We start from the raw sequence: 26,803 nt of genomic DNA on the forward strand, positions 1-26,803 counted from the left end.
GGATATTTATTAAAATATCAGCCATTATGTTCATCAGAAAGAAGTCATATATACCTAGGATGGCTTGAGGGTGAGTAAAGCTTGGGCTAATTTTCATTTGAAAGTGAATTAATCCTTTAAGTGCCTTTTTAGATTCATTCACATACAATCTAACTTAGCAGTCATATGTGTACATCATAAAATGTCCTTGGTGATGTAAAGATTTGTAAACACATTGATCGGTGAGTAAACTGCTGAGGAGACAAAGGAAAACAACGGTCTCTGTTATTGACGGTTAGATGGCGAAATGTAGGTCTCCTGAGGAATCTGAGGATGGTGGACTGTCTCAGCTGGATGGGTAAAGGCGTCTGTGGAAATCCACCAGTCTGCTGTCTCCAGCTGCTGTAGCCTTCAACAACAGCGTCTACAAGACCAAAACACAAAGGGAGATTCAATGCCATTCTTAAACACAAAGCTCTTTCATTCATCTCATTAACTGCATTAGAAGGATACTGTTTAAACAATTACAATAACCGTTGTAGCAATTACAATAATATACATTTATAATTGAATAAATGGATAATGACATGCTGTATTAGGTATAATAGCTGAAGTTTCAGCAAGCTTTATTAGATTACAATTGAATCTGATCAAGGAAGCACAGCCAGAGCGACTCATTTGTTTTCAAGTAGAGCGAGTGGATGAAACTGCTCACATCAATCAGCTCCAGGTCATCTTTGGCGTGCAGGTGGCGCAGGAGGTACCAACGTGCCACTGATGCTATTGTTTCAGAGCTGCCTGAGGCTGAAGCATAAACAATCCTCTCCAACAGGCGACGGGTCTCCCTGCAGAAAAACAATCTGTGATCAATCTAAACCTGACCCGATTTAAACTATGATATCATGAATAAAGGTGATATCTCTCATATTTAAATAGACTAAAAAAAAATGCAATGCAAAGACGAGGCAAACAATGAAATACAAAGGTGTGGCACAGAACAGGTCAGACTGATCTGTCAATAAATGTGATGCGAACACAAAAACTTACAATTGCTATATACAAAAACAGTGGCCCAAACAGTACAGTGTGCTCTGTGCAAAGCCCTACCTGGCGCCCATTTTTATGGAGAACTGCAGTAAGGCTTGGAAGAGCAGAGCTACTGGTGAGATGCCCATTTTTAAGACTTCAGCGCTGGCCTCCAACACCAGATCCTTCCACTCAGAGACACAGACACCAGCCTGTAGTCAGAAGTACAATAATTAGATATCTTTACGTACTGTAGCATTTACTTGCATTGTAAAATGTTTTGGTCAATAAACAGACTGTGGAATAGAACTGGTAATTAAAAAAAAGGATTTTAGATGCCTTTTAGCTGGCAGAGTTCAGACTAATATATGACCGGAGTTGGGGTACGCTGTAGGCTGACACACTTTAATTAAAAGTAATGAAAGGCTAGCCACAAAGTGTCTAATTCAATTTAACAGGCAAAGCTGCAGTCAGCTAAAATGAAGGCAATAAGTTGACAGTTAGAGATGGAGGGGAGGGGGATAGGCAAAAAGCAAAAGAGGGGAAAGAGAGGAAAGGGAAAGAGGAAACAGAGGGAAAGAGGAAAATGTGCATGAAAGATGCCTTAAGAGGCTTAGCCCAAAATAATAAATGTCCGTTTTCATTAGCGGTCACACAGACACTTGCAGCTTTTTTAAAATGTTACAAGGAAAACAGCAGGAACATATTGTATGTATCCAAGTTTATTAAAAATATAATAAATCATTCTATATAAATTATTTTTTAAAAATTATGAGATAAATACTTTTACTCAGAGAGAGTAAATTAATCAAATGTGTTAAACTAACAAAAGCTTTCTATTTTAAATAAATGCTGTTCTTTTGAACTTTCTATATATCAAAGAATACTGAAAAAAGTATCATGATTTCCACAAAAATATTAAGCAACAGCTATTTTCAAAATTGATAAATGTTTCTTGAGCAGCAAATCAGCATATCAGAATGATTTCTGATGCATCAGGTGACAATGAAGACTAGAGTAATGATGCTGAAAATTCGGCTGTCATCACAGAAATAAATAACTTTATACAACATAATAAAATAGTAGAAAATATTTGATCAAACAATGAACAAAGATTTGTTTACACTATACACACATATACACATTTTTTTATGAATAGAAAGTTCAAAAGAAAAGCATTTATCTGAAACACAAAGCATATAATATATATATATATATATATATATATATATATATATATATATATATATATATATATATATATATATATAGAAGCTGTGTATTTCAGATAAATGATTTTCTTTTGAACTTTCTATTCATCAATGAATCCTGAAAAAAAAAGTACACAACTGTTTTCAACATTGATAATAATAACAAACATTTCTTGAGGAACTAGTCATCATATTAGAATGATTTCTGAAGGATCATGTGACACTGAAGACTGGAGTGATGATGCTGAAAATTCAGCTTTGCATCACAGGAATAAATTACTTTGTAAAATATATTCAAATAGAATACAGTTATTTTAAATTGTAATACTTTTTCACAATATTACTGTTTTTACTGTATTTTTAATTAAATAAATGTAGCCTTGGTGAGCAGACAAAACTTCTTTTAAAAACATTAAAAATATTACCGATCCCAAACTTATGAGCGGTAGTGTATATATATTAAAAAATAATTTATTTTTTATTTAATTAGAAATTAATTCTATTAATGTAATATTATTTTTTATATTATTTAAATTTTCAAAATTGTACTTACATGTTAATAGGAAAGGTCAGTAATTTGTTCTGCACTTTATATTAGAAAAGGTGTTTGAAGAAAGGTGTTTTCCTGCAACATCCCTGTACAAGATTCATCTGATACTCACCAAACATGGCATGAGCGCCAGCAGGGCTAGTCGGAGCAGGCTGCTCATCTTCCCGTTGTGATCTCCCAGCTGAGATGCCAGCTGAAGACTCTGTCTATAAGCCACAGAGGCCTGAGCCAGCAGACCCTGAGAGCGGTAAACTTCTGCCAACCACTGAGAGACAGATCAAATTAACAACGCTCTAGTCCCCACATGGGTAACCTTGTTAAACCCCCTTCCTATGCACAGTACACAAACATTTGTCAGTTTCATTGAAATCTCCTGCATGATTTGAAGTGTGTGAAACAGCTTATAACATTCAGTTCTAACCTCAGGGCAACAAAATGGCAATATCTACAAGGAAAGACATACAGATTGTACTCAACCAGAATGCGTTTTTTTATTTAACGCTTGTGGCTGCATTACACACAGCAGTAATAGACATTCTGGATGAATACCTACAGTACATACAGCAAGATTCATATTGTCTTCTACTCTGAAAATCAAACTGACACCAAGCTCTCCTCAGCGAGATAGTAAGTGCACGTACATGCCAGGCGGACACAGATGTGAGGTTGGCCATGACAGCAGCACTGAGCTGATCCAGCACAGCAGGAGGAACAGAGTTACCGGCCTCAGACTGCAGGAGGCGCTCACACTGAACCTGCCTCAACATCAGGAACACCACAGGATGCTCTGGAGAGACACTCAGAACCTGAGATAGGAAGGAGGAGGTATACAAACGGTTAAAGGTGCACCAAGTAATTCCATGTTTAAGATTTACTAGTTCTTTACCATCCTAACCGGTATAACAGCATTAGATTCTTTGCTCGGCACCAGCTTAAATGCACTGGCAGTCAGCATCTGAAATCACATACTTCTCTAACAGTATGTGAATAAAGAGTAGTATGTCCACATTCACATTGAACAGTAGGCGAAAAGTTTCCGGATTACCTACTACTTCTGGTGAGATTTTGGAGTGAGCATCTGATGGACACTTTACTGTCCCATGAGGCCACATGAGAGGAGTTGTGAATGGCAGTGAAGCAACACAATTGTAGGTCACGTGACAGTAACAACATGACAAGTGTAGTATGTCTGAATTACATTCATAATTATACACATTTATATGATATAGAACACACAGCCACAGTCTCATGCTGTCCCATACTGTCTAGGAAGTTCTACATTTGTTTACTTTTTCATGACCGTTAAAAAAGTATGTTTTATATATGACTATGGGTAGTATGAATGAAATTTTGACATCTGCAATGTTGTCACTGTCACTTGACCTGCCAGGATCAGTTGCGTTGCTTCATGAGATAGTAAAGTGTTCAGATGTGCTCTTCTAAATCTGGGTACTTTTTGCCTACCGTTTAATGTGTATACTATGACATACTACTGTTTTTCACCTACTGTATAGTAGGGAAGTAGGAATATTCGAATGCAGAGATAGTCCTCTTATATAAAAGAGCTATTCAGGTACATTGATATGACTGGAGTTATGTGAATGTACAAAATTTTAAACATTTGTCTATACATTGTCCAGAACTTTAAACAAAAAAATACTTTTAAAAGACCGTTTCCATGTTACAGTGTAATCATACATTTAAGTACTGTGTAATAATAATTAACTACATGTACTTACAATAGGGTTAGGATTAGGGTGTGGTTAAGGTTAGTTGCATGTAATTATGCACAATTTACAGTAACTACATGTAACGTGTAACGAACGCTGTAAAAGTGTTACCAACTTATTCAATGATGTATATTTATGTGTCATGATCAGAATAACCGATCTAAAAGTTAGTCAAATTTCAGCAAAGATAGAACTTTTTTTTAAAAGATGTAATATAAGTCTAAGGTGTCCCCTGAATGTGTCTGTGAAGTTTCAGCTCAAAATACCCCATAGATTTTTTTTAATTATTTTTTTTAACTGCCTATTTTGGGGCATAATTCAGGGTGTGTGGCCCTTTAAATCTGGTGCTCCACGCCCCAAGAGCTCGCGCTTGCCTTAAACAACATCAAAAAAGTTCAAACAGTTAATATAACCCTCAAAATGGATCTTTACAAAGTGTTCGTCATGCAGCATGTCTAATCGCGTAAGTACAGTGTTTATTTTGATGTTTACATTTGATTCTGAATGAGTTTGATGCTATGCTCCGTGGCTAACAGCTAATGCTACACTGTTGGAGAGATTTATAAAGAATGAAGTTGTGTTTATGAATTATACAGACTGCAAGTGTTTGATAATGAAAATAACGACAGTCTTGTCTCCGTGAATACAGTAATAAACGATGGTAACTTTAACCACATTTAACAGTACATTAGCAACATGCTAATGAAACATTTAGAAAGACAATTTACAAATATCACTAAAAATATCATGTTATCATGGATCATGTCAGTTATTATTGCTCCATCTGCCATTTTTTGCTATTGTTCTTGCTTGCTTACCTAGTCTGATGATTCAGCTGTGCACAGATCCAGACGTTCTGCCCTTGTTTAATGCCTTTCATAATGTTGGGAACATGAGCTGGCATATGCAAATATTGGGGCGTACACTATTACGTAACAGTCGGTGTTATGTTGAGATTCGCTTGTTCTTCGGAGGTCTTTTAAACAAATGAGATTTATATAAGAAGGAGGAAACAATGGAGTTTGAGACTCACTGTATGTCATTTCCATGTACTGAACTCTTGTTATTTAACTATGCCGAGGTAAATTCAATTTTTGAATCTAGGGCACCTTTACTGTTCTTAAAATTTCTAGCATAACAACACTGTAAAAATCTATTTATACATGGATTTAACGCTTAAAATTCACTTTCAATGGCGTAACCTAATGCAGTCACACATAATATTTTGAAATTAAAATAGGTTAATCAGTGATTTTGAACAAACACTGCACACACTGAATGTTTCCTTTGTCTGACATACCAATTTTAGTCCACGGACATGGAGTAAGTGAAGCAGAGTGGCAGTTTTTGAGAGCCGAGCTACACTCTACATAAAAAATTGCGGTATTGACAGCAGATTGAAGAAAGCATTGAGAGCGACCGAAAGCATGTAATTGTTGAGAAATGCTCAATACTATGCAAATGACAGCAGCCAGTCACAGTGGGGTGCATGTAGCGAGTGATATCTGTCATGAGAATTTCAAAATCTGCCTATTTTTCTGGATTAGTGCATAAATTGTTTACACATTAATATTTAGATTTTAAAAGCAGTTTCTTTGTCACTAAACTGGTTAAATTAACAAAAGTATATTAATATAACACCACATCTATACTTTGAGCATGCAAAAATAAATGCATCTTTCAGACTGTAATTGTGTGTATAGATATGAAGATTATATTGGCTGTGTGTGAAAAACAACTAGATCATGCTGCTGATCATTTTCAATTGCTGTCCCAAAATTATGTAACAAACGTCCTCTTCAAATTCGCCAGTCTTTTAAGTCATGTTTTATTTCTTCCCTTTCTATGTCTTTTTTGATGCTAGTTATGTTTTGGAGCAAGTTGGAGCAACTCTACAGAATTTTGGTCCTTCAGGAGCAGGAATGGACACCCCTGCACTACAGACACACCCAGAGCGGAACAGCTCGTGTTTTGAGCATATGAGAGCCATAGATGGATACTAGACAGATGGTGCCATGAAACGGGCGCAATGTTCTGCTCTAAAGCCCTTGAATCTGTCTGTGTCTGCACCTGTGTCCGAGAGCTGAGGAGAGACGAATCAATGGGGTACAGCGTGACACAGAAACAGAGAGTGTGCATGCGTGTGCGTACCTGGGAGCAAAGAGTTTCTGCCTGGTCATATTGGCCACTCTGTTTGAGTCCAGTCACGGCCTGCTGCAGCACCCAGCCCTCCAGAGCCTGAGCCAAGAGCCCGTCCTCTCCCTGCAGGCCCTTCACTGAGAACAGACACACAAAGCAAGCAGTCTTATAGCCATGTTCTCATCAGCATGTCAAAAGTTTGGAATCATTGAAATGATTCGGTGCTCAATTATTATTGGTGCTATATTATTAATAATTGTATCAATGATGAAAGCAGCTTTTGCTGCTATTTTTGTGGAAACCGTGATACTTTTTTTTTTTTCAGAATTCTCTGATGAATAAACAGTTCAAAAGAACATTTATTTGAAATAGAATTTTTTTGTTACATTACAAATGTCTCTACTGTCATGTTTGATCAATTTAATGTGTCCTTGCTAAAAACAAGTATTCATTTCTTACCTTTTTTATTACTTACCCCAAACTTTTGAAAGTTAGTGTATTACAGTTTCCACAAAAATATTAAGCAACTCAACTGTTTTCAACACTGATAATAAGAAGAAATGTTTCTTGAGCAGCAAATCAGCATATTAGAATGATAAAAAAATTAGCTTTGCCATCACAGGAATAAACTATTTTAAAATATACTTAAATAGAAAACAGTTATTTTAAATTGTAATGATATTTCACAATATTACTGTTTTTCTGTATTTCTGAATAAATAAATATAGCCTTTGTGAGCATAAGACATCTTTCAAAAACACAAAAATTGTAATTATTCCAATTTTTTAACCATTATTTAGCACATACGCATAATATACAAAGTTTCAGACCTTTTTCAGACACCAGGGTCATGTGCGCCTTCTCAAGATCTTCTCTGCGAGGGGCGGAGCCTGAGAGTAAGCATGCCGTGTTCTCTGTGTGACAGGCGGCCATTAGCCCCGCCCATCCAGCAGGATCATCTGTGTTTGTCATACAGAAAGACAGAGGATACATCAATCCAACACTGAATCACTGTCACCTTCCCTTTGCTGCAAAGAAATATTTCATCTGGCTGATATATTGATGTCTCAGAGTCTTCTCAAACTTTAAACACAGACCAGGCTTCTCTCTCAGCATTACACTTGGCACTTACTCCTGCTGACACGTTTAATGCAAGGTTCTCAGTATCCAAATGGAACATTTTCATCATTTTAGGGTTGGAGAAGAGTGTTCTGTCCAAAACTACATTAACAACTCATTAAAACAGTTTGACATATACTCAGGTTTGCTCTCACTGTAATGCATATTTCAGGCTTCGCACACTTCAAATACCTTTTTTTGTATATATATTTCATTGTTTATAACAAATTATAAATCTATGCACATCAAAGTAAATATTTAGTTTTTAAATTCACGTGCTCTTGTAATCCTTAAAAGGCACAATATGTAAGATTTTTGGATTAAAATATACAAAAACCACTAGAACAATGTTATATATTTTGTTGACTTTAACCAGACAACGTGCCATGTCCATGCGTTGCCCATCAATGACGTCATACCCGTGTTAGCCTCGGTTTCCGGTATTATTTTGTAGAAACCATGGAAACACCAAAGGTGAGCAATACATTCATTGTTTGGATACATTTTTTGTTTGGACAGGTGTTTGGATACATTCATCGACAGAAAACGAATCATGTTATATTGCTCAACACAGTAAGTTTTATTGTTTAAATCTTACCATGCCTAATATCAATCTAGATAACTGCAGTGTGCAACAGTGTCTCATCGCAGCCGCTGAACGAATGCAGAGTAGCATTATAACAACTTTCAACACACAAATGTATCTAATATGATAAAACATTGCTGCGTCACCCCACATACACTTAACCGAGGTGGGTTTGGCTGCAGTACTCTCGAACAGGAAATATGTCACCTCCACTTGTGCTTTACTAACGTCTACACCTACACCTGCGCATGCCCAGTAGCCATAGCTGTAGCTAGCTCCACTAGTGGAGGTGACGTATTTCTGCTTGAGTGCAGCTCCACTTGCCCCTTAAGTTTGCAGCCAGCCCCTATGGAGGGTATGCACGTGACGTCACCGTTGGCCGTTATGACTGCGGTTCCGCCCACTGAGTGGCAGCATTGGTTTTCAGCGTGAATGCCGCAAATGCACACAAAATACATTCAAAACGGGAAGGAACTTTGTGATTGACTGTACAAATAGCTTTGACACAAAACCTGAGGTATACATTTAAAAACTGCAGAAAGCAACAGAAAAAGAAGCAAATGGATCACTGCAATTCACAGAAACAACTGGACTCAGGCAGAGAATCATGGATTTGCAGTTATCATTTAGTGGCAAAATCATACCCTTTATATTGTATAGTTATTTATTTTGTTGACAACTCATCAATTAAATATTTACCATTTTATATTCTGCGTAATTGGGTGTTTAAAAAAAAAACACTGACAAAAACTATACAAGTTTTAGGGCTGGACAATATGACGATATATATAATATTGATATAAGTGATCACTCTGATTTAGATCTACCTATATTGTAGTTATATAAAGTGTTCACAGGCAGATTTGATTTCTGTATTTCCCCGGCATCGAAATCAGGCACATATAAATGTCAGGAAACACGACTCCTGGCTGCATGTCAATATCCATGGATTAGGTTTCTTTGACATGTTATAAGGAACACTTTCGTGCCTAACCTTTAGTGTCATTGTTTGTTTTATTCACGTTTTTGCAGCCTCCCCATTAAATCCAGTCACGCAGCAGGTTCTTTTGCCACTCAGTCCAGCTGATGGAGCGTGTTCCGGTGGGAAAGTGACGTCAATGCATACCCTATGCATTGACGTCAGATGGCAAATATTTAATAGGGTATGATTTTACCCCAAAATCCAACATTTTGACACAAAATGATAAAAAAACATGTTTCTTTGCCAGCTGTTTTTGTGAATTGCAGTGACCTATTTGCTTCTTTTTTCTGTAGCTTTCAGCAGACTGTAAAAATATACCTCAGATTGTGTGTCAAAGCTATTTGTACAGTCAGTCTTTCCCATTTTAGATGTGTTTTGTGTGTTTTTCATGGCATTCACGCTGAAAACCAATGCTGTCACTCAGTCTTTTGCCACTCAGTGGGCGGAACCACAGTCATAACGGTCGACGGCGACGTCATGTGCATACCCTCTATTGACTTGACTGGAAGAAGCAAAAGCAGCAGCTGCGGCATAATATAAGTTGAGACATGTGTCGCGCTCGTCTCTCAGCAATCACTTTTTATTTTGCTTGCAATCTTAATGCTACACAATTAGGTTAACACAACATTAGTAACACTATCTGAAAGAAAACTTAAGACTGGAACTCAGTTTACCTGGGCACAGCAGCACAGCTCTCTGGATTGTTTTCAGAGCATTGCGTCTTCTGTCCTCACCAGAGTGGCGGCCTGAGGCCAACTGATTCACTCCACTGTAGAGCAACGCCCTCTACAGATGGAAAGAGTTGAACTCTTTAATGGACAGATCTTGGCATATTATTTCATCCGCAAATGTCAACTTACCTTTCCAAGTGTCAAGCTGGCATGACATGCCACACTGCCGGCCACAGCGCCTCCCTAATGAAAATATAAAAACTACATGAACACTAATATTTTACAGTCAGTACTTTTATAACAGGAGAATTATTCCTTTACTCACACTGGCTTTGTTGGGGCAGTACTGTGGCACCAGTCTGGAGAGAAGAGCCCAGAGAGATGGATTCCCTGGGTTCCTACAGAACAGAAGTTGTCAAAAACACATTTATTTATTTTTTTTATTATGAAATGGCTGACAAAAGAAAAAAAAAAACAAATTATAATACTGGTGTGTTCTGGTACCTCATTTGACATTTGGGTTATTTAACCAAATGCAATGACTGTCACCTGAGGTTAATTAGATTAAAGGGTCTTCCCTTTAATGGTATTTGAGTGTTTTCATGTCTTTGTACTATGCAGATTAAAGGAGAACATTAAAAGGTCACTTGCTATTGGGCAAATAAAGAAGTGCACTCGATTTAATCAAAGCCCTCAATTCCCCACTCAACAAGACATAATGGGTCCGGACAAATATTCAATAATAGATGTGTCCGGGCTTCAGTTGAAAAGCAACAACTGAAGTTAATTTATTTTGATCTAAGTCTGGCTCCAGGTGGACTTTCCTGCTACAATAAACCGTCTTATAAACATAACATAACATAACATAACATAACATAACATAACATAACATAACATAACATAACATAACATAACATAACATAACATAACATAACATAACATAACATAACATAACACTGCATTTTCAGCATCAATTCTTCAGTGTCACATGATACTTCATAAATTCTTATTCTCATTCTAATATGCTGATTTGCTGCTCAAGAAACATTTATTATTATCAATGTTGAAAATATTTTTGATGCATTTTGTTTAAAAAAACAAACAAACAAAAAAAAGATTATCATGGAAACAAAAGATTATGTTGTATCTAATTAGGAGAAACTATCTCTAAATATTATACAGTACCTGTGTATAGCCCTAGAAGCCTCTCTATGTACACCGCTAAAGTTGCCCTTCAGGGCCAGCAGGGTGCAAGTGAGCAGACAGTACTCCTCCACAGCGCCTCCTACAGGTTCCCCCAGTTTCAGCAGCTCGGCGAGTGTAGCACTTGCCAGGGTCACGTCCCCCTGAGCCAAACCCAGAGCACAGAGACACTGCAGGCTCTCTGGGATGGGCTCTTTAAGCATGGAGCTACACACACAAACATAAACAAGAGGAGATAGGTTTTGCTTTTGACTACTGAAGCAGAGAATGTGTTTCTCTGAGACAGTTGAGTAGTTGGCTCACCACTTGAAGAGAAGTGTTTTGGCATGATCCATGCTGCCCAGCCTGTGCTGTATCAGGGCCAGTGCAGTGAGTATACAGGCCTTTTCCTTCTCACTAGAGGCAACTGAAAGGGCTTTCTCATAGGCTGGAAATGAGTGCACAAAGACAAGTGTACATGCACGCCCTCAGTAACACAAACAATCACAATCTTAAGTAGTTTCAGAAGGCATTGTAGGGACTGTTTCAATTCAAGATGTTACCAGTGACCAAAAGGAAAACCGCTATGACAGCTCACCCTGAATGCTCTCTGGCAGGCGACCGATTTTGAAACAGGCGAGCGCCAGCCCGATGAGATCATGCAGCTCCTCTAGGGATGTGGAAGAATAAATACGCACTGCTTCTTCCCACTGTCCATCATCACTGACAGAGACATTATAAAATAAACATTATTTCATACTGATAACTATGACATTATTATAGATGAGGGCATAGTGATTTTTACCTGAGGGCTCGTCCGTAACCCCTCAGAGCAAAGCTGACCTTGTCTGTGAGAGGGGATGCCTGAAGCAACTCGACAGCTCTGTGGAGAATGGAAAATATCCAAGAATGATTTAATACTGATATGGTAGATCAGTGTCAGAAACTTTAGGCAGCATATATAATATAATATAATATAATATAATATAATATAATATAATATAATATAATATAATATAATATAATATAATATAATATAATATAATATAATATAATATAATATAATATAATATAATATAATAAATATAATATAATATAATATAATATAATAAATATAATATAATATAATATTAATTATATTATGTTATGTTATATTATATTATATTATATTATATTATATTATATTATATTATATTATATTATATATACACACACACACACACACACACACACACACACACACACACACACACACACACACACACACACACACACACACACACACACTACCGTTCAAAAGTTTGGGATCTGTAAGATGAAGACGTCTCTTATGCTCACCAAGACTGTATTTATTTAATTAAAAATACAAGGAAAAGGAATATTGTGAATATTATTACAATTTAAAATAACTGTTTCTTTATAACTCATAATATGCTGATTTTGTGCTCAAGAAACATTTATGATTATAAATCAATGTTGAAAACAGTTGTGTACAATATTTTTCAGGATTCTTTGATTAATAGAAAGTTCAAAAGAACAGCATTTATTTGAAATAGAATGCTTTTGTAACATTATGAGTAAGAAGTCAGTAAAAATCTTTAATTTTTTCTAAAAAAACAAAAAACAAAAAAAAAACAAAGTAATACTTTTATTCAGCAAGGATGCATTAAATTGATCAAAAGTGACAGTAAAGACATTTATGATGTTACAAAAGATTCTATTTCAAATAAATGCTGTTCTTTTATATAATAGAAATATATGAAAAAATTAATGAATTAATATGGATAAATATAATAAAACTAAATAAATGAACATAAAATTAAATGAACATCAGCTCATAATGAATGCCATAATGCAACTGGGACTGGAATATAACACAAAAAAATATTGTAAATAATGTAAAAAATATGATGTTGCAAAAAAATAACACTGATGTTACATTAAAATTAACTGTTGTTAATCCACATTTCAGATTAAAATGAAATTGTGTCAGGCAGACTCAATGTCTGACTGGCCTGGACAGAATTCCCAAATGTAAAAAATAGCTAGATGTGGCAAACCTGCGATATGCCTCAGTGGCCTGTTTCCTCAGCTGCAGGTGTGTGTTCAGGTATCCGAGCATGATGAAGGCGTCAGGGTCGGTTTGAATCCTCTCTGGTGTGAAAAAGAGACAATACACTGAGCTTCATTACCTCTCTCCATCTTCAAATAATGTTTCACTGTCACATGGATCATTTCCTAAATATTTAGGGAGAAACATTTTTAAAAGTGTCTAGCCATTCCACCTGCATTGCTCATTCAATACATCAGGGGTCTTAAACTGTTTTCAGGCTAAAGGGCTTTTGTTAAACAAAGAGACACCTGTACATGCATACAGTGCCATAATGCATTAACATTTACTTTATGATGGATTCAGATTATAAATTACTTTTTAGTTTTACTTAAAACATTTTAATGTGAGAGAGACAATCTCTGTTTTAGCTTTGGTACTGTATTTTCTTTTGGCAAAAGTTGATTTGAGATCAGAGATCATAATACAGTATTCTCATACCAGTGTACTTGCTCAGAGCCACCTGGGCAGCAGAGACAGCGTTCATCTGGACTATGTTGTAGAGGTAGAGCTCTGAGTCTCTGTTGCTCCTGTCCAGCAGTGTGGAGCAAACCCAGTATGCGTAACCCTTCACTCCCTCAGTCTAACATCAAACAAACATGTTACAGCAAGAAGAACATACAGTAATAGTCTGAACCTAAAGAATAAACTGCATACTACATTTCAAAAGTTTGGGGTCAGTGCCTTTTTTTAAAGAAATGTATACTTCTATTCAGCAAGAAAAGACATTTATAATAAATGCTTTTCTTTAGAACTTTCTAGTCATCATAGATTCCTGAAAAAAAAAACACTTTCCACAATATCAAACGTTGATAATAAGAAATGTTTCTTAGATTAGAATGATTTCTGAAGGATCATGTAACACTGAAGACTAGAGTAATGATGCTTAAAAAAAAAAAAAAAAAAAAAAAAAAAAGGTATTTAAAATATTCAAAACATTTCAAAATATTCAAAACAAAATATTACTTTATTTTTGATCAAATAGATGCAGGCTTGGTGAGCATAAGACACTTCTTTCAAAAATATAAAAAAATCCTAATGATTTTCCCAAACTTTTGAACGGTAGTGTGGGTTTCGAAATAACTAGACATACATGAGTGCTCAGTTCTGTGGTGTGTCTGAAAAGGTCCATGGTGTCATAACTGCCAACGGTCTCAGCAATGAGAGCCTGTATAATGAGAAAGAAGTTAGATGTGTTGTGTGTAGTAGTGCGGACTAAAGATATGAACTCTAGGTCTAATCTGAAGTGTACCTGTCCGATCCAGCAGTTCACATAGAGGGGCTCTAGAGACTGAGCAATCTTGAAAGCTTCATGAGAGAGCTAAAACAAATAATGTAGAAATCAGCATGGCTCTCTAATAGAAGTCAAGCTAATAATGAAAAAAAAAAACAAAAAAAAACATTACCTCTATATTTCCCTTCTTCAGATACAAAGCACCAAGATTAGTCCATGCAACCACGTTCTAAAAAATAACCGAAACATACATTACTTGCATCAACACAAATGTTTAAAACTAAGGATCCAGTTTACTTTTCTTGCATTACTTACATTTGACTCCGCTTTTACGGATTTGATGAAACTGTGTTGTGCAAGTGCAAAGTTTTCTATTCCTGAAATATAAAAGCAGAATCTAATATTAACACAAGAAACACAAAAGAGTTATGGAACACAGACTAATGTAATTATGCACATCACGTGTATCTACCCTTTGCCATGGTTACGACCCCAAGGGCGTTCCAGTATGTGTGATTAGCACTGTCCAGCATGATCGCCTTCTTCACACACTGCCAAAAGAGATCCAAACCAAAAGAGCCTGTTAAAACAAATCTTCATCTAAGCATTATGAACAACTGATCTCAGGTCAGGTCATGTACCTGCAGGGCTTTCTCCAGCAGAGGCTGGGGATCCTCCTCAGGATACAGGCAGCTGAGCAATCTGGATTGGTGGTAGTAGTTCAGGCCGAGGTCACACCACAGACTGGGGGCCTCCGGCATCAGTTTCAAAGCATGACCAAAGCACCTGATAAAATATAGATTCATTACAGAATAATAATAATAATTTATTTGTGTATTACTTGTATTCATTTGTTGTCTTGTTTGTTTATCCATCCATCCATCATAATTTTCTACAAATATCTATCTATCTATCTATCTATCTATCTATCTATCTATCTATCTATCTATCTATCTATCTATCTATCTATCTATCTATCTATCTATCTATCTATCTATCTATCTATCTATCTATCCATCTATCCATCCATCCATCCATCCATCCACCCACCCAATGGGGAAACCCCCAGTCTTCTTTTCACCATTTCGTTCAATATGTTTCTGTATCAATTCAACTAATCATAAGCAGACATTTTTGGATAGATTTATGTAGACCACCCCAATACATGGTTTATACATTAATATAATTTAAACATTCGACAATATACAAGTAGCTGAAATAAGGCTGTATTTATTTGATTGAAAATACAATAAAAACAGTAATATTATGAAATGTTATTAAAGGATTAGTTCACTTTCAAATAAAAATTTCTTGATAATTTACTCACCCCCATGTCATCCAAGATGTTCATGTCTTTCTTTCTTCAGTCGAAAATAAATTAAGGTTTTTGATGAAAACATTCCAGGATTTTTCTCCTTATAGTGGACTTCAATGGCCTCCAAACAGATGAAGGTCAAAATTACAGTTTCAGTGCAGCTTCAAAGTGTTCTACACGATCCCAGACGAAGAATAAGGGTCTTATCTAGAGAAACCATCACTCATTTTCTTAAAAAAAAGAATGAACAAACAAACAAACGAAAGAAAGAATATAAGTTTTAACCATAAATGCTCATCTTGAACTAGCTCTCTTCTTCTTCTCTATTAGAATTCCAGCAGTGTAGACACTGTTAAGTGTATTACTGCCCTCCTCAGGTCAAAGTTTGAACTAATTGTTAAATACTTGCACTAGCATATTGTATATGACAATTTAGTTTAAACTTTGACTTGTGGAGGGCAGTAATACACTTACACTCTACACTGCAGGAATTCAAATAGAGAAGAAGAGAGCTAGTTCAAGATGAGCATTTATGGTTAAAACGTATAAAAGTTTAAATTTATTTTAGAAAATGAGCATGGTTTATCTAGATAAGACCCTTATTTCTCATCTGGGATCACTGTAAACTGTAATTTTGACCTTCAACCGTTTGGGCTCCATTGAAGTCCACTGTAAGGAGAATAATTCTGGAATGTTTTCATCAAAAACCTTAATTTGTTTTCGACTGAAGAAAGAAAGACATGAACATCTTGGATGACATGGAGGTGAGTAAATTATCAGGAAATTTTAATTAGAAAGTGAACTAATCCTTTAACATTTAAAATAAATGTTAATATATATTTATTTTAAAATGTAATGTATTCCTGTGATACATTTTTTCAGGATCCTTTGATAAATAGAAAGTTGAAAAGAAGAGTATTTATTTGAAATTGAAATCTTTTGTAACATTATAAATTAATTTACTTTCAATTTTGTCTAATTTAATGCATCCTTGCAGAATAAAAATTACTGTATTACTGTAAAAAAAAAAAAATCTTACTGACCCCAAAATTTTGAAAGCTAGTATGTTAGTATGTTGTGTGAATAATAAAAAAGTTAAGTTAGTAAATTAATACATAGCCAGGATGTTGAACATTTATTTTCTAAAGATTTGCCCCAAAAGACACATTATGATAGACTTTTATACAGCAAGTGTGATGTATTTTCATGTAATTGTGTCTCTCTTACCTTTCTCCTACACTGAGGAGCTGTCTCTGGCTCAGTGTATGGCTCTGATCGGGGGGATCCATTCCACATAGAGCTCCAGGAACCAGCACTTTGACTCGGTTCGTGGACACAGTTCTGCATGTGGTGCAGGCATCACCAAGTAACTTCCATAGACATGACAGGTCTGGTCTTTGCTTTACAGCACTGAGAACAATGAAACAAAGAGAGAAATTACATCAATACAAACTCAACGACACCCATCAAACTCACCTGACATGGTTAGACAAAAGTTCTCTTTACTCAGCAGACCCCCGTGTTCATGATACACTTTACCTGAAGAGGTAATGGATGGCATTCTGTATCAGATCTACAGCTCTTCCATCAAGATAGTCATCCAGTGCACTTTTAGCCAAGGCTAACAAGCATTCACCAAGACCTGAGAATCGAAACACAGTAAAGATGCTTTATGGAGCACTACAGTTTTGAATACTGGATGAAATAGTTATTAACCTGAGAGATTAAAACATTAATGCAGAAATCACACAAACCTTTCAATGCCGGCACATATTCCTCCTGCTCTAAGATCTGCCTGTACTCTGAGGCAGCCTCTTTGAACCGACCCAGGATCTGTTTGATGGCGGCCATCTGATAGAGGCTGTAGATGGAGGTGGGCTGAAGTAGATGTGCTTTATCAAAGGCTTTCAGAGCAGCTGTGAAACTCCTGCGGTTCAGGTAAGCCTCACCTAAACATTCCCAGCAGACCCAGTCCTGAGGATCAGCCCTTAACGCCGCCTGCAGACTGAAACCACGGCAGAAACATGAGTAACTTTTCAAATGTTTGGTGTAAAATAAAAAAAAATAAAATAAAATATCAATGCATATGGAGCAGCCATCCTCAATGAGCTTTTTGCCTGCTGGATGTGAAGTTTTTGAGTGGGTCTCAATCAGTTCCCTAGTTCTGTAATCAGGGTACTGATCAAGGAGCCAATTGCAAAATCCTTCAAGTGGAATGTTCACTCCCTGAAAAATCCCATCGATGCTCACTATGCTCCCTTACCAGAATTACATCACATTTCTGAAGCGTGAAACAAAACGCATAAGCCAACTCATATTATATTATATATATATATATAATATATAATATATATATATATATATATATATATATATATATATAATATATAATATATAATATATTATATATATATATATATATATATATATATATATATATATATATATATATATATATATATATATATATATATATATATATATATATATATATATATAAATCACACTCAGTAGAACATTTGAAAAGACAAACCATTTTTATTATATGTCAGCATAAACACACATCACTAGACAGGTATTTAACACACCTAGTTGACATTTAGAATTAATATTCAGCTTAAATGTAAGAATATATAACAATATATCCTTATATATAGGACAATGTGTTTAGAAAGCATAACAAATAATATCAGAAAGATATAGGTCCTGCCTGTTGTTGACTAATACCTGCGATGACATTCTACAACATTGTACGCAGTCATGTTGGCGAAAATTGAGTAATCACTGTTCCAATGTGTAGTGAACCAGGGTCCTTACACAATATACCGATTCACAAGCTCGGGAGCTAAATGAGACACCCTTTATCTAATTCTTAACTTCCACATTTAATATTTGGTGACCTTGAAGTGCAACTTGAAGACTTGTTGAAATGGATTCACTTACTCTGCAATAGCCTGTTGGTGCTGGCCAATCTTGAGGTGGTAGAGACCTCTCCTCATCCAGGCCCATTTAGCAGAGCCAGGAGTGGCTCTCTCTGTCACAGACTGCAGAACAGTCAGAGCTGAGTCCTAAATGGATAGAACACATCACAAAGTTAATACATCACCCAGTCTTCTACAGGCTGTACACCGAGAAAAGTTCATTGCGGCATTATGAAATTAGATTTTGTTAAGAAAAACTAAGTAGAGGATACCCTCAATTGATAAACTAGACTTGTTTACACTCACCATGTCTCCCTGCTCCATGCTGAGGTCTACAGTAGCCGCTCCAGCCTCTGCATCAGAGGAATCCAGCTCAAATGCTCTCTTATAGCAGCCTCTGGCTCTGCCCTGATCCTTTGCCACCTCTCTGTAGTAATGACCCAGGAAACGAAACACTGAACCAAGATACGGGTCCAGTTTAGCAGCCTAAAAACAACAGAAAACTATTCATTATGCAGTTTTATCCAAAGACAAAAGACTGGAGTCTATATAAAAAGATAAAGTGAGCAAGTTCTGATATTGGTGGCCTCACCTTGAGCAAGTGTGTATGGGCTTTGCTACGGTCTCTTCGTATTTCCTCTCCCATGTTCCAGTACAGGCGCCCCAGCAAGAAGTATAACTCCCCATCATCTGGGCTTCTGGATAAAGCCTCCAGAAAGCTGTGAGACAGAGAAAGAAAACAGGAGGATCAGTGTATGGTGTTTACAGCTATGTTGGTTTGTGATATTGCATGTGTATGTGTGTGTGTGTATGTGTGTGTGTGTGTGTAGGAGGGATTTCACACCTCTCCTCAGCTTGTTTGAGCTGTTCTTTAGCAACATGCGTCAGCCCCCTCAGAGTGAGACCCTCCACAGATCCTGGATGAGAGCTTAGCAGCTCAGCTGAAACCTTTAAGAATCATTTCATTCAAACATGATTTGATCTACTTAGCATGATAGATATTAAAATATTAGATGGTAAAGAAGCTATTCAGGAATTATGTTCCTGTTGAAAGAAAACATTTCACCTGAAATGCTTCCTCAGTTTGGCCTTTTTGCAAGTGAGCTCTTCCCTTTAATGCTAAAAGCACTGGGTCATTTTTGGCATCTGAAATCTTAAAAAGGAGAAATGATCAACATTATATCAATCAAATTAATTATTAAATAAATATTAAAATACCTTAAAATCAAAATATATACTACAGTTCAAAAGTTTAAGAAATTAATACTTTTATTCAGCTGTTTGTAATGTTTTCTATTTCAAATATACGCTGTTCTTTTGAACTTTTTATTCATCAAAAAAATACTGAAAACAACTGTTTTCAACATTGATAAGAAATGTTTGATATGTTGTAATGGCTGCTGAAAATTCAACTTTGCTCTCACATAAATAAATTACATTATAAAACAGCCATTTTAAATTGGGATAACATTCACAATATTACTGATTTTACTGTATTCTGATCAAATAAATAGTCTTGGTGAGCAACAGAGACTTCTTCAAACTTTTGAACAGTAGTGTTTGTTTCTGTTGTAGGACTGGAGCACTGTGTCGTCTTTGGTTTAAAACATTACCTGTGCAAGCATCTGCAGAGCTTCATCAGCATCCTGGTCTCTTCCCGTCCTCACCAGGGCATCTAGTCTCAACCTCTGCAGCTTTTGAGTCCAATCATCAGAATTCCCCACACTCGACTTCAGGCCTAAACACAAAAGAAAAAAATCTGTTAGTTCACTCAGTTGATTAAAATAGTTGTCATGTTAGCTGTGTTTCATATGTGCAGTTATTTTTATGATAACCTTGGCTGGAAGATGTGGCACTGTCAAAGTATTTATGCATTTTTAGTTGAGCCAGAGCAAGATTATACCACCCAATGATGGACGAGCGCATCCGTTTCAGTCCTGCAGGAAAAACACAACAAAAGATTTAAAAATCCTGTTTGCTGAGAACTTAATTTATGTTGTATAGCTGAACATGAACATAAATCAAGAAGTTCTTAAAATACACTATTAATGATCAAAATGTATTTGAAGTATTTGTTATAATGCATTTATACATTATAAGAAATTCACATCTCTCAATTCTTCTTATTGGATTGAAAACCCAAATGTCAGTGAATTCTGTTTGATATTTATGAACTCACCCAGACCAATACTTTTGATGGCATCCTCATATTTTTTATCCTGACAAGCTTTAATACCAAGACCAAAGTGAGCGTGTGAGTTGTAAGGATCCAGTTCTGAGAGACGGTTGAAACAACAGACAGCTTCTTCATTGCAGTCACCTACCAGCATCATCAGAGACAAGAACATTTATCTGAAAGTGGTGTTCATTTTAAAATTTCAGACATGAGTTTCCTGATTTCTTCAAACAGAGATTATTTTTGTACTTAAGTGTTTAAAAGTTTTGGGTATGAATGAATTTTAATGTTTCTGAAATAAGTCTCTTAAGTTTAACATTTATTTAATCAAAATACAGTAAAAACAGTAATATTGTGAAATATTACTGCAAATATTTTCTATTTTAAATGTAATTTATTCTTGTGATGGCAAAGCTGAATTTTCAGCAGTCATAGAGCGCTGGAGTGATGATGTATTATTATAGGCTAACCCAGAAGTTTCCACAGTCAACAGTTTCCCTCAACAAAAACCCAATATGATTTTTCTATTGGCTTTTGGATTATTGTGCAAAATAAGCTCTGTGAGCAAACAAACGTTACATTCTTTTTATGAACACGTTTATTATGAAAACTTGTTTATCACTATAGTCTTTACAAATGAACACAACTTTTATGAATTTTAAAGCCAAATTCATTCACCAGAATGCAAAAAACAAACTGAATCCCATGACTTTAACATCTCCATCAATAAGCTTCCGACTTTCAGTCTATATTTAAAAGATTTTCCTTGAAACATTAAGTTTGAATAGTTTGCAAGAGCGCAAGAATAAACACAGTGAGTCTGTGTAAGCAGACTAATGAGTAGATGAGTTTTCAGTGTGATGACGTTTAATGTACCTGAAAACCTTTGTAGTCCCATTTAGCAACTTGTTAGCAACCACTAAGGCATTAAAAAATCATAAGGGGGTATTACTGATGTATTTTATGTAATAGAATAAAACGTGAAAATATTTTTAGCTTCTGTTAAATACAGACTTTATTTAACCAAAAAAACAATAAAAAAAAACAAAAACAAAAAAAAAACACTGACTTATGAACAATGGAACCAGAAGTGCTAAATGCTAACTCATTTCTGGGTTTTGGCCTACAAAAAAACCCACATCCCTGCAGCAGTCTATTATTTCTTTGTCTCTCTCTTTTTCTTTTTTCTTTTTTAACGCCATGCCAGCTTCTATGGCTACATTCATGGTGAGAGAGAGGTTTAGCTAAAAAAAATAAATAAATAAGATATTTATTCACAATTAATTTTTCCTAAAAACCTTAAAACTAAATTCAGACTTACTTGGTTAAAAACTAAAGAATCAACAAAATAAAACTATTTTCTTAAAAGAAGAATAGAAGTGTTACAGTCCAGTAAAATATGTTTAATTGACAGTGGATTCATGCAAGATGGACAGCAGCAGTCTATTACACGAGTCTTTAGTACTCACTATCACATGATCCTTCAGAAATCAGTCAAATATCATATGCTGATTTGGTGGTCAATAAACATTTATTTAAACCCCAAAACCCAAACTTTTGTGTAGATTAAGAAATTGCAATTATATAATTAAGATGCAATTAAGAAACAATTATATACCGATGTAGGAATAGAAGTAAAAACAGTGGCCATCCAGCATATGAGATATATCATTTTATATATATTTTAGATATATTTACATTTTGGCACGGATTTTATTTGTCTAGGACTCCTGCAGGGGAAATAAACTGACCTGATTTGATGTAGTGCTCACTGAGGGCCTCTAGAGGGTAGGAGTGTGTTGGATAGCAGGACAGCGTAGCATCACAAACCTCTTTTAGCTTGGCCGCCTCATGAGGAAGCTATATGATACAGAATATGAAAAATTTGCTTTGTTTCAGTAATAATTATTATTGTGAATATTATTATAACTGTGGCATATACAGCTTGCCAACCTTAGAAAGACATTTAATGTAATCCTGTGAGAGGCTCCTGTGGGCTTCACTGGGCACATCTACTGTCATTTGCAAAGCTCTTTCAAATGCTGAGATCAGCTGTTGAGGAAAGAAACACACTGTAAGCTTTGTAAAAAATATATGTGTTGAGATTAACCTGGGGCATGTACAAAAAAGAGCACTTCAAAATTCTCAAAAGGCAGAATTTGAAAACTAAAGAAGGTGAATCGGACTGACGTGCTGCTGAGTCTCATTGTCCTGATCCTCAACAGTGTCCTGCAGGAGTCTGGTCATCTCCTTCCACAGCTCCAGCAGCTCTGAATCCTCCACCCCTTCCACTCCCTCCTTCATCTGGATTAACCTCCGCCACACTCTGGCCACCTGTGGGTGGAGTAACAAACATGTGCAGATGCAAACCTGATGGTGATTTTACAAATAATGTGTAGATTTGTGAAGGTAACAGACCAGTGCAGTTCTGTCCTCTTAAATCTTCTGTTGTAACATCAAGTCCTTCTAATCATATTGAAGATCATACCTGTAAATAGTTCTTCTCCGACTGATAGACTTCCACCAACTTCTTGCTCACTTCGAAACATTTTGCTTTGTCTGAGCTGCAAATGCAGAAAAAAACAGACAGAGATCAAGCAAACTGTTCAAACTGTATCATGTAGCATGGTACTCCTTTTTAATTGAGGCACATTACAAAACTATATTTTATTTGGGTTAAAGGATTTATCACTTGATCTGAAACAAGATGCCCTGGAGTGGATTTTGGTATAATGTGTGATGATGGTGTACAACACAATGACTTTTCTCAATTTTTGAAAAATATTTTTGGAAAAGCCCACAAGTTAGCTAGTTATAAACTTACTTATATATAAAAATTAAAAAAGAAAAAGAAAAAGAGAGAATAAATGGATTGTTTCAAAATTAAAATTCTCAAAGCACCAAATACGGCAATGACTCCTAATGAACCACCAGGATCATGATGAAAGTGGCGCAGCAGTAGCGAGTAAGGCTCACAGACCTGGCTTTTATCGTGATCGACGCGGGTTCGAATCCACCTTTTGCCGAGCTCACATTAATTTTCAATAAAGATGAAAATAATGTTCTAAAAGTGGAAATAAACTGCGAACGAGTGTTTAAAAATATTAAAAGTGTTTATTGGGTAGGGTTAGAGGAAGGTGTAGAGAGGGTTTTACTCTCCTAATAAGGCCGCATCCATTTAATAATTTTAATAAATATAATCATTTACACTTTGATATTATTGCATCCTGTTAATGTACAAAAATACTGAGGTGCAAACAGTATCTGCCAATATACTGTAAAAGTATAGAGAGCATCTAATTACTGTTTACTCCTAATGCAAAGAACTGATACTATTACATGTTGTAAATAGAATCTATCGCTATTTTCACCTAGTGTAAATAGCATATCGCTAAGAAAATGCTGCTATTGTCACTTAGTGTAAATAAATAGCATCTACAGCTATTTGTACTTAGTGAAAAAATAGCATCTGTTGTGCAAATAGCCGCTGCATATATATATTACTACAGTGATATTTAACCCATCCGTTGTTGCTGTGGAAAAAAAAAGTGCTTTTGGGGTTCTTCCTTATTGATGCTTTTTGCACTTTTAAATGTCATTTTAATGTTCGACGGTTGAAGTGTGGGTAGAGTAATATCATCTCATTTTACCCAGTTTAAAAAAAAATTATTATTGCGTTCATAGAGTGAGCATTTTACTGATTGTTTACAGTTTAACGGAAGTTACATCATTAATTTGCGCAAGCGTCATGGAGCGTAGGAATAAGGTGGATAGACATTTCCGATCTTCAATTTCAACTTTTATTCTACTGCCCTGAAACAGGTGTGCTCCTGTCACTTCTCATATCCATGATAACCAAAAAATGTTTTGTGGACATTTCAACTAAAATGATTGGCATGATTATAATAACCAAAAAAAATCACTTACAGTTGCTGGTCATATAATTAGAATATCATCAAAAAGTTGATTTATTTCACTAATTCCATTCAAAAAGTGAAACTTGTATATTATATTCATTCATTACACACAAACTGATATATTTCAAATGTTTATTTCTTTTAATTTTGATGATTATAACTGACAACTAAGGAAAATCCAAAATTCAGTATCTCAGAAAATTGGAATATTGTGAAATGGTTCAAGGGCGAAGGGAAGGCAAAGATGTGGTAGAAAAAAAGTGTACAAGCAATAGGGATAACCGCACCCTGGAGAGGATTGTGAAACAAAACCCATTCAAAAATGTGGGGGAGATTCACAAAGAGTGGACTGCAGCTGGAGTCAGTGCTTCAAGAACCACTACGCACAGACGTAAGCAAGACATGGGTTTCAGCTGTTGCATTCCTTGTGTCAAGCCACTCTTGAACAACAGACAGCGTCAGAAGCGGCTAAAGACAAAAAGGACTGGACTGCTGCTGAGTGGTTCAAATGTTCTCTGATGAAAGTAAATTTTGAAATGAGGGTCCCAGAGTCTGGAGGAAGAGAGGAGAGGCATACAATGCACGTCGCTTGAGGTCCAGTGTAAAGTTTCCACAGTCAGTGATGGTTTGGGGTGCCATTTTCTGAGATACTGAATTTGGGACTTTCCTTAGTTGTCAGTAATAATCATCAAAATGAAAAGAAATAAACATTTGAAATATATCAGACTGTGTGTAATGAATGAATATAATATACAAGTTTCACTTTTTGAATGGAATTAGTGAAATAAATCAACTTTTTGATGATATTCTAATTATATGACCAGCACCTGTATTCTAATATTTTTATAAATTTACTGTGAAGTCAAATTTAAAAAGGTTCCAAAACCTGAGAAACTCTGATAAATTTCTTAAAATTAAAAATGCAAAAAGGTATATATATATATCTTTGTATATTTTTAAAGCTATTATAATCTATCCTTTAAATTAGAATTATATATTTTTTTTCTGTTTAAAATAATCCTAGGAGAAAGAATACCACTCTACTTACGTTTCATACAGTGTAATAAGTCTCTGGTAAATCTTTGGCAGTTCAGCTTTGAAATCTGCTTGGTCACTTTTTTCGTACAGATTTGCTAAACCCTGTAAAAGAAATCCACATCTAGTAAATCTCTCCTCTGTTGGGTAAGCAGTGCACAATATCATTAAAGAGCAAATTAACAAGCTGTGTCCATACATAAACACTACATTTAAGGACCATTCATTACAGTTCATAAACTACAACCCACCTGCCATGCCAGCAGTTGCTCTGGCTCCAGTTCAGAGGCCTTTCTGTAGGCGATCTGTGCCTGATCCGGCTGCTGCAGCTCTGTGGCTGCCACTCCAATGAACACCCAAGCATTATAGTTATTCTTCTCAAGCTTGAGAACAGCCTGGAGTGCAGAAATATGGTTTAACTTGAGAGTGAAATGCCTACCCATGCAAATACAGTCAATCAATAGACAAGTATGAGATGTTATTTACTGTGTGCTGACAAGTGAAAGGAAACACTTACCTTACAATGTTTCAAAGCTTCTTTAAACTCCTTATTTTTAATGGCTTCTCTTGCATTTTTCAGCTCAGCTTTCACTTCTTTACTGGACATATTCTTAAATAATTTGACAGAGATAAATGTTAATGAAATATTAGCAGTAGTAAAGGATGTTTACAGTTATGTATGTTATGCTGCCTGATAACTTACTGACATTTAGACATGCTTATTTATTAAAGCGTGCATAAATAACTAAACTATCATATTAGTTCACTTATTGTCGAGGACAATTTTTGTATTTATAGAATGATATTGTAAGAAATCCACGTACGCCAGAACTTGGTTAGTTTCCATTCAGCAAACAGTAAAAGGCGCATGCGTGTCGTGATGTTTAACGCGACGTCATTATACCGCGACAAACATTGTT

The 26,803-nt window shown here is 35.7% G+C and overlaps 1 protein-coding gene across 2 annotated transcripts; it reads right to left on the bottom strand.

Annotated features, from left to right (window-relative positions):
- Positions 1-92: 92 nt before the first annotated feature.
- skic3 (SKI3 subunit of superkiller complex) lies at positions 93-26,764 on the bottom strand. 2 transcript variants are annotated; one of them, XM_067407590.1, is made up of 41 exons: positions 26,591-26,725; positions 26,401-26,493; positions 26,135-26,278; positions 25,897-25,988; positions 23,420-23,495; positions 23,122-23,265; positions 22,885-22,983; positions 22,683-22,791; positions 20,935-21,075; positions 20,591-20,692; positions 20,369-20,493; positions 19,822-19,908; positions 19,600-19,703; positions 19,348-19,474; positions 19,062-19,241; positions 18,778-18,902; positions 17,589-17,839; positions 17,374-17,476; positions 17,062-17,244; positions 15,161-15,305; positions 14,992-15,070; positions 14,835-14,896; positions 14,692-14,748; positions 14,538-14,606; positions 14,379-14,453; positions 13,727-13,868; positions 13,236-13,329; positions 11,981-12,058; positions 11,774-11,898; positions 11,500-11,623; positions 11,179-11,403; positions 10,319-10,391; positions 10,183-10,236; positions 9,997-10,108; positions 7,466-7,594; positions 6,648-6,772; positions 3,408-3,572; positions 2,879-3,031; positions 1,087-1,217; positions 695-824; positions 93-403 (listed from the first exon to the last, which is right to left on the bottom strand). In XM_067407590.1, the coding sequence occupies exons 2-41, from the start codon at positions 26,488-26,490 to the stop codon at positions 326-328; spliced, it is 4,707 nt and encodes a 1,568-aa protein (XP_067263691.1). In that variant the 5' UTR covers positions 26,491-26,493; positions 26,591-26,725; the 3' UTR covers positions 93-325. The 2 variants fall into 2 exon arrangements, with proteins under 2 accessions (XP_067263691.1, XP_067263690.1); XM_067407589.1 differs by having other exon boundaries at positions 94-403; positions 26,708-26,764.
- Positions 26,765-26,803: the final 39 nt, after the last annotated feature.

The sequence above is a fragment of the Chanodichthys erythropterus genome, chromosome 13, assembly GCF_024489055.1.
Source record: "Chanodichthys erythropterus isolate Z2021 chromosome 13, ASM2448905v1, whole genome shotgun sequence".
NCBI lineage: Eukaryota > Metazoa > Chordata > Actinopteri > Cypriniformes > Xenocyprididae > Chanodichthys > Chanodichthys erythropterus.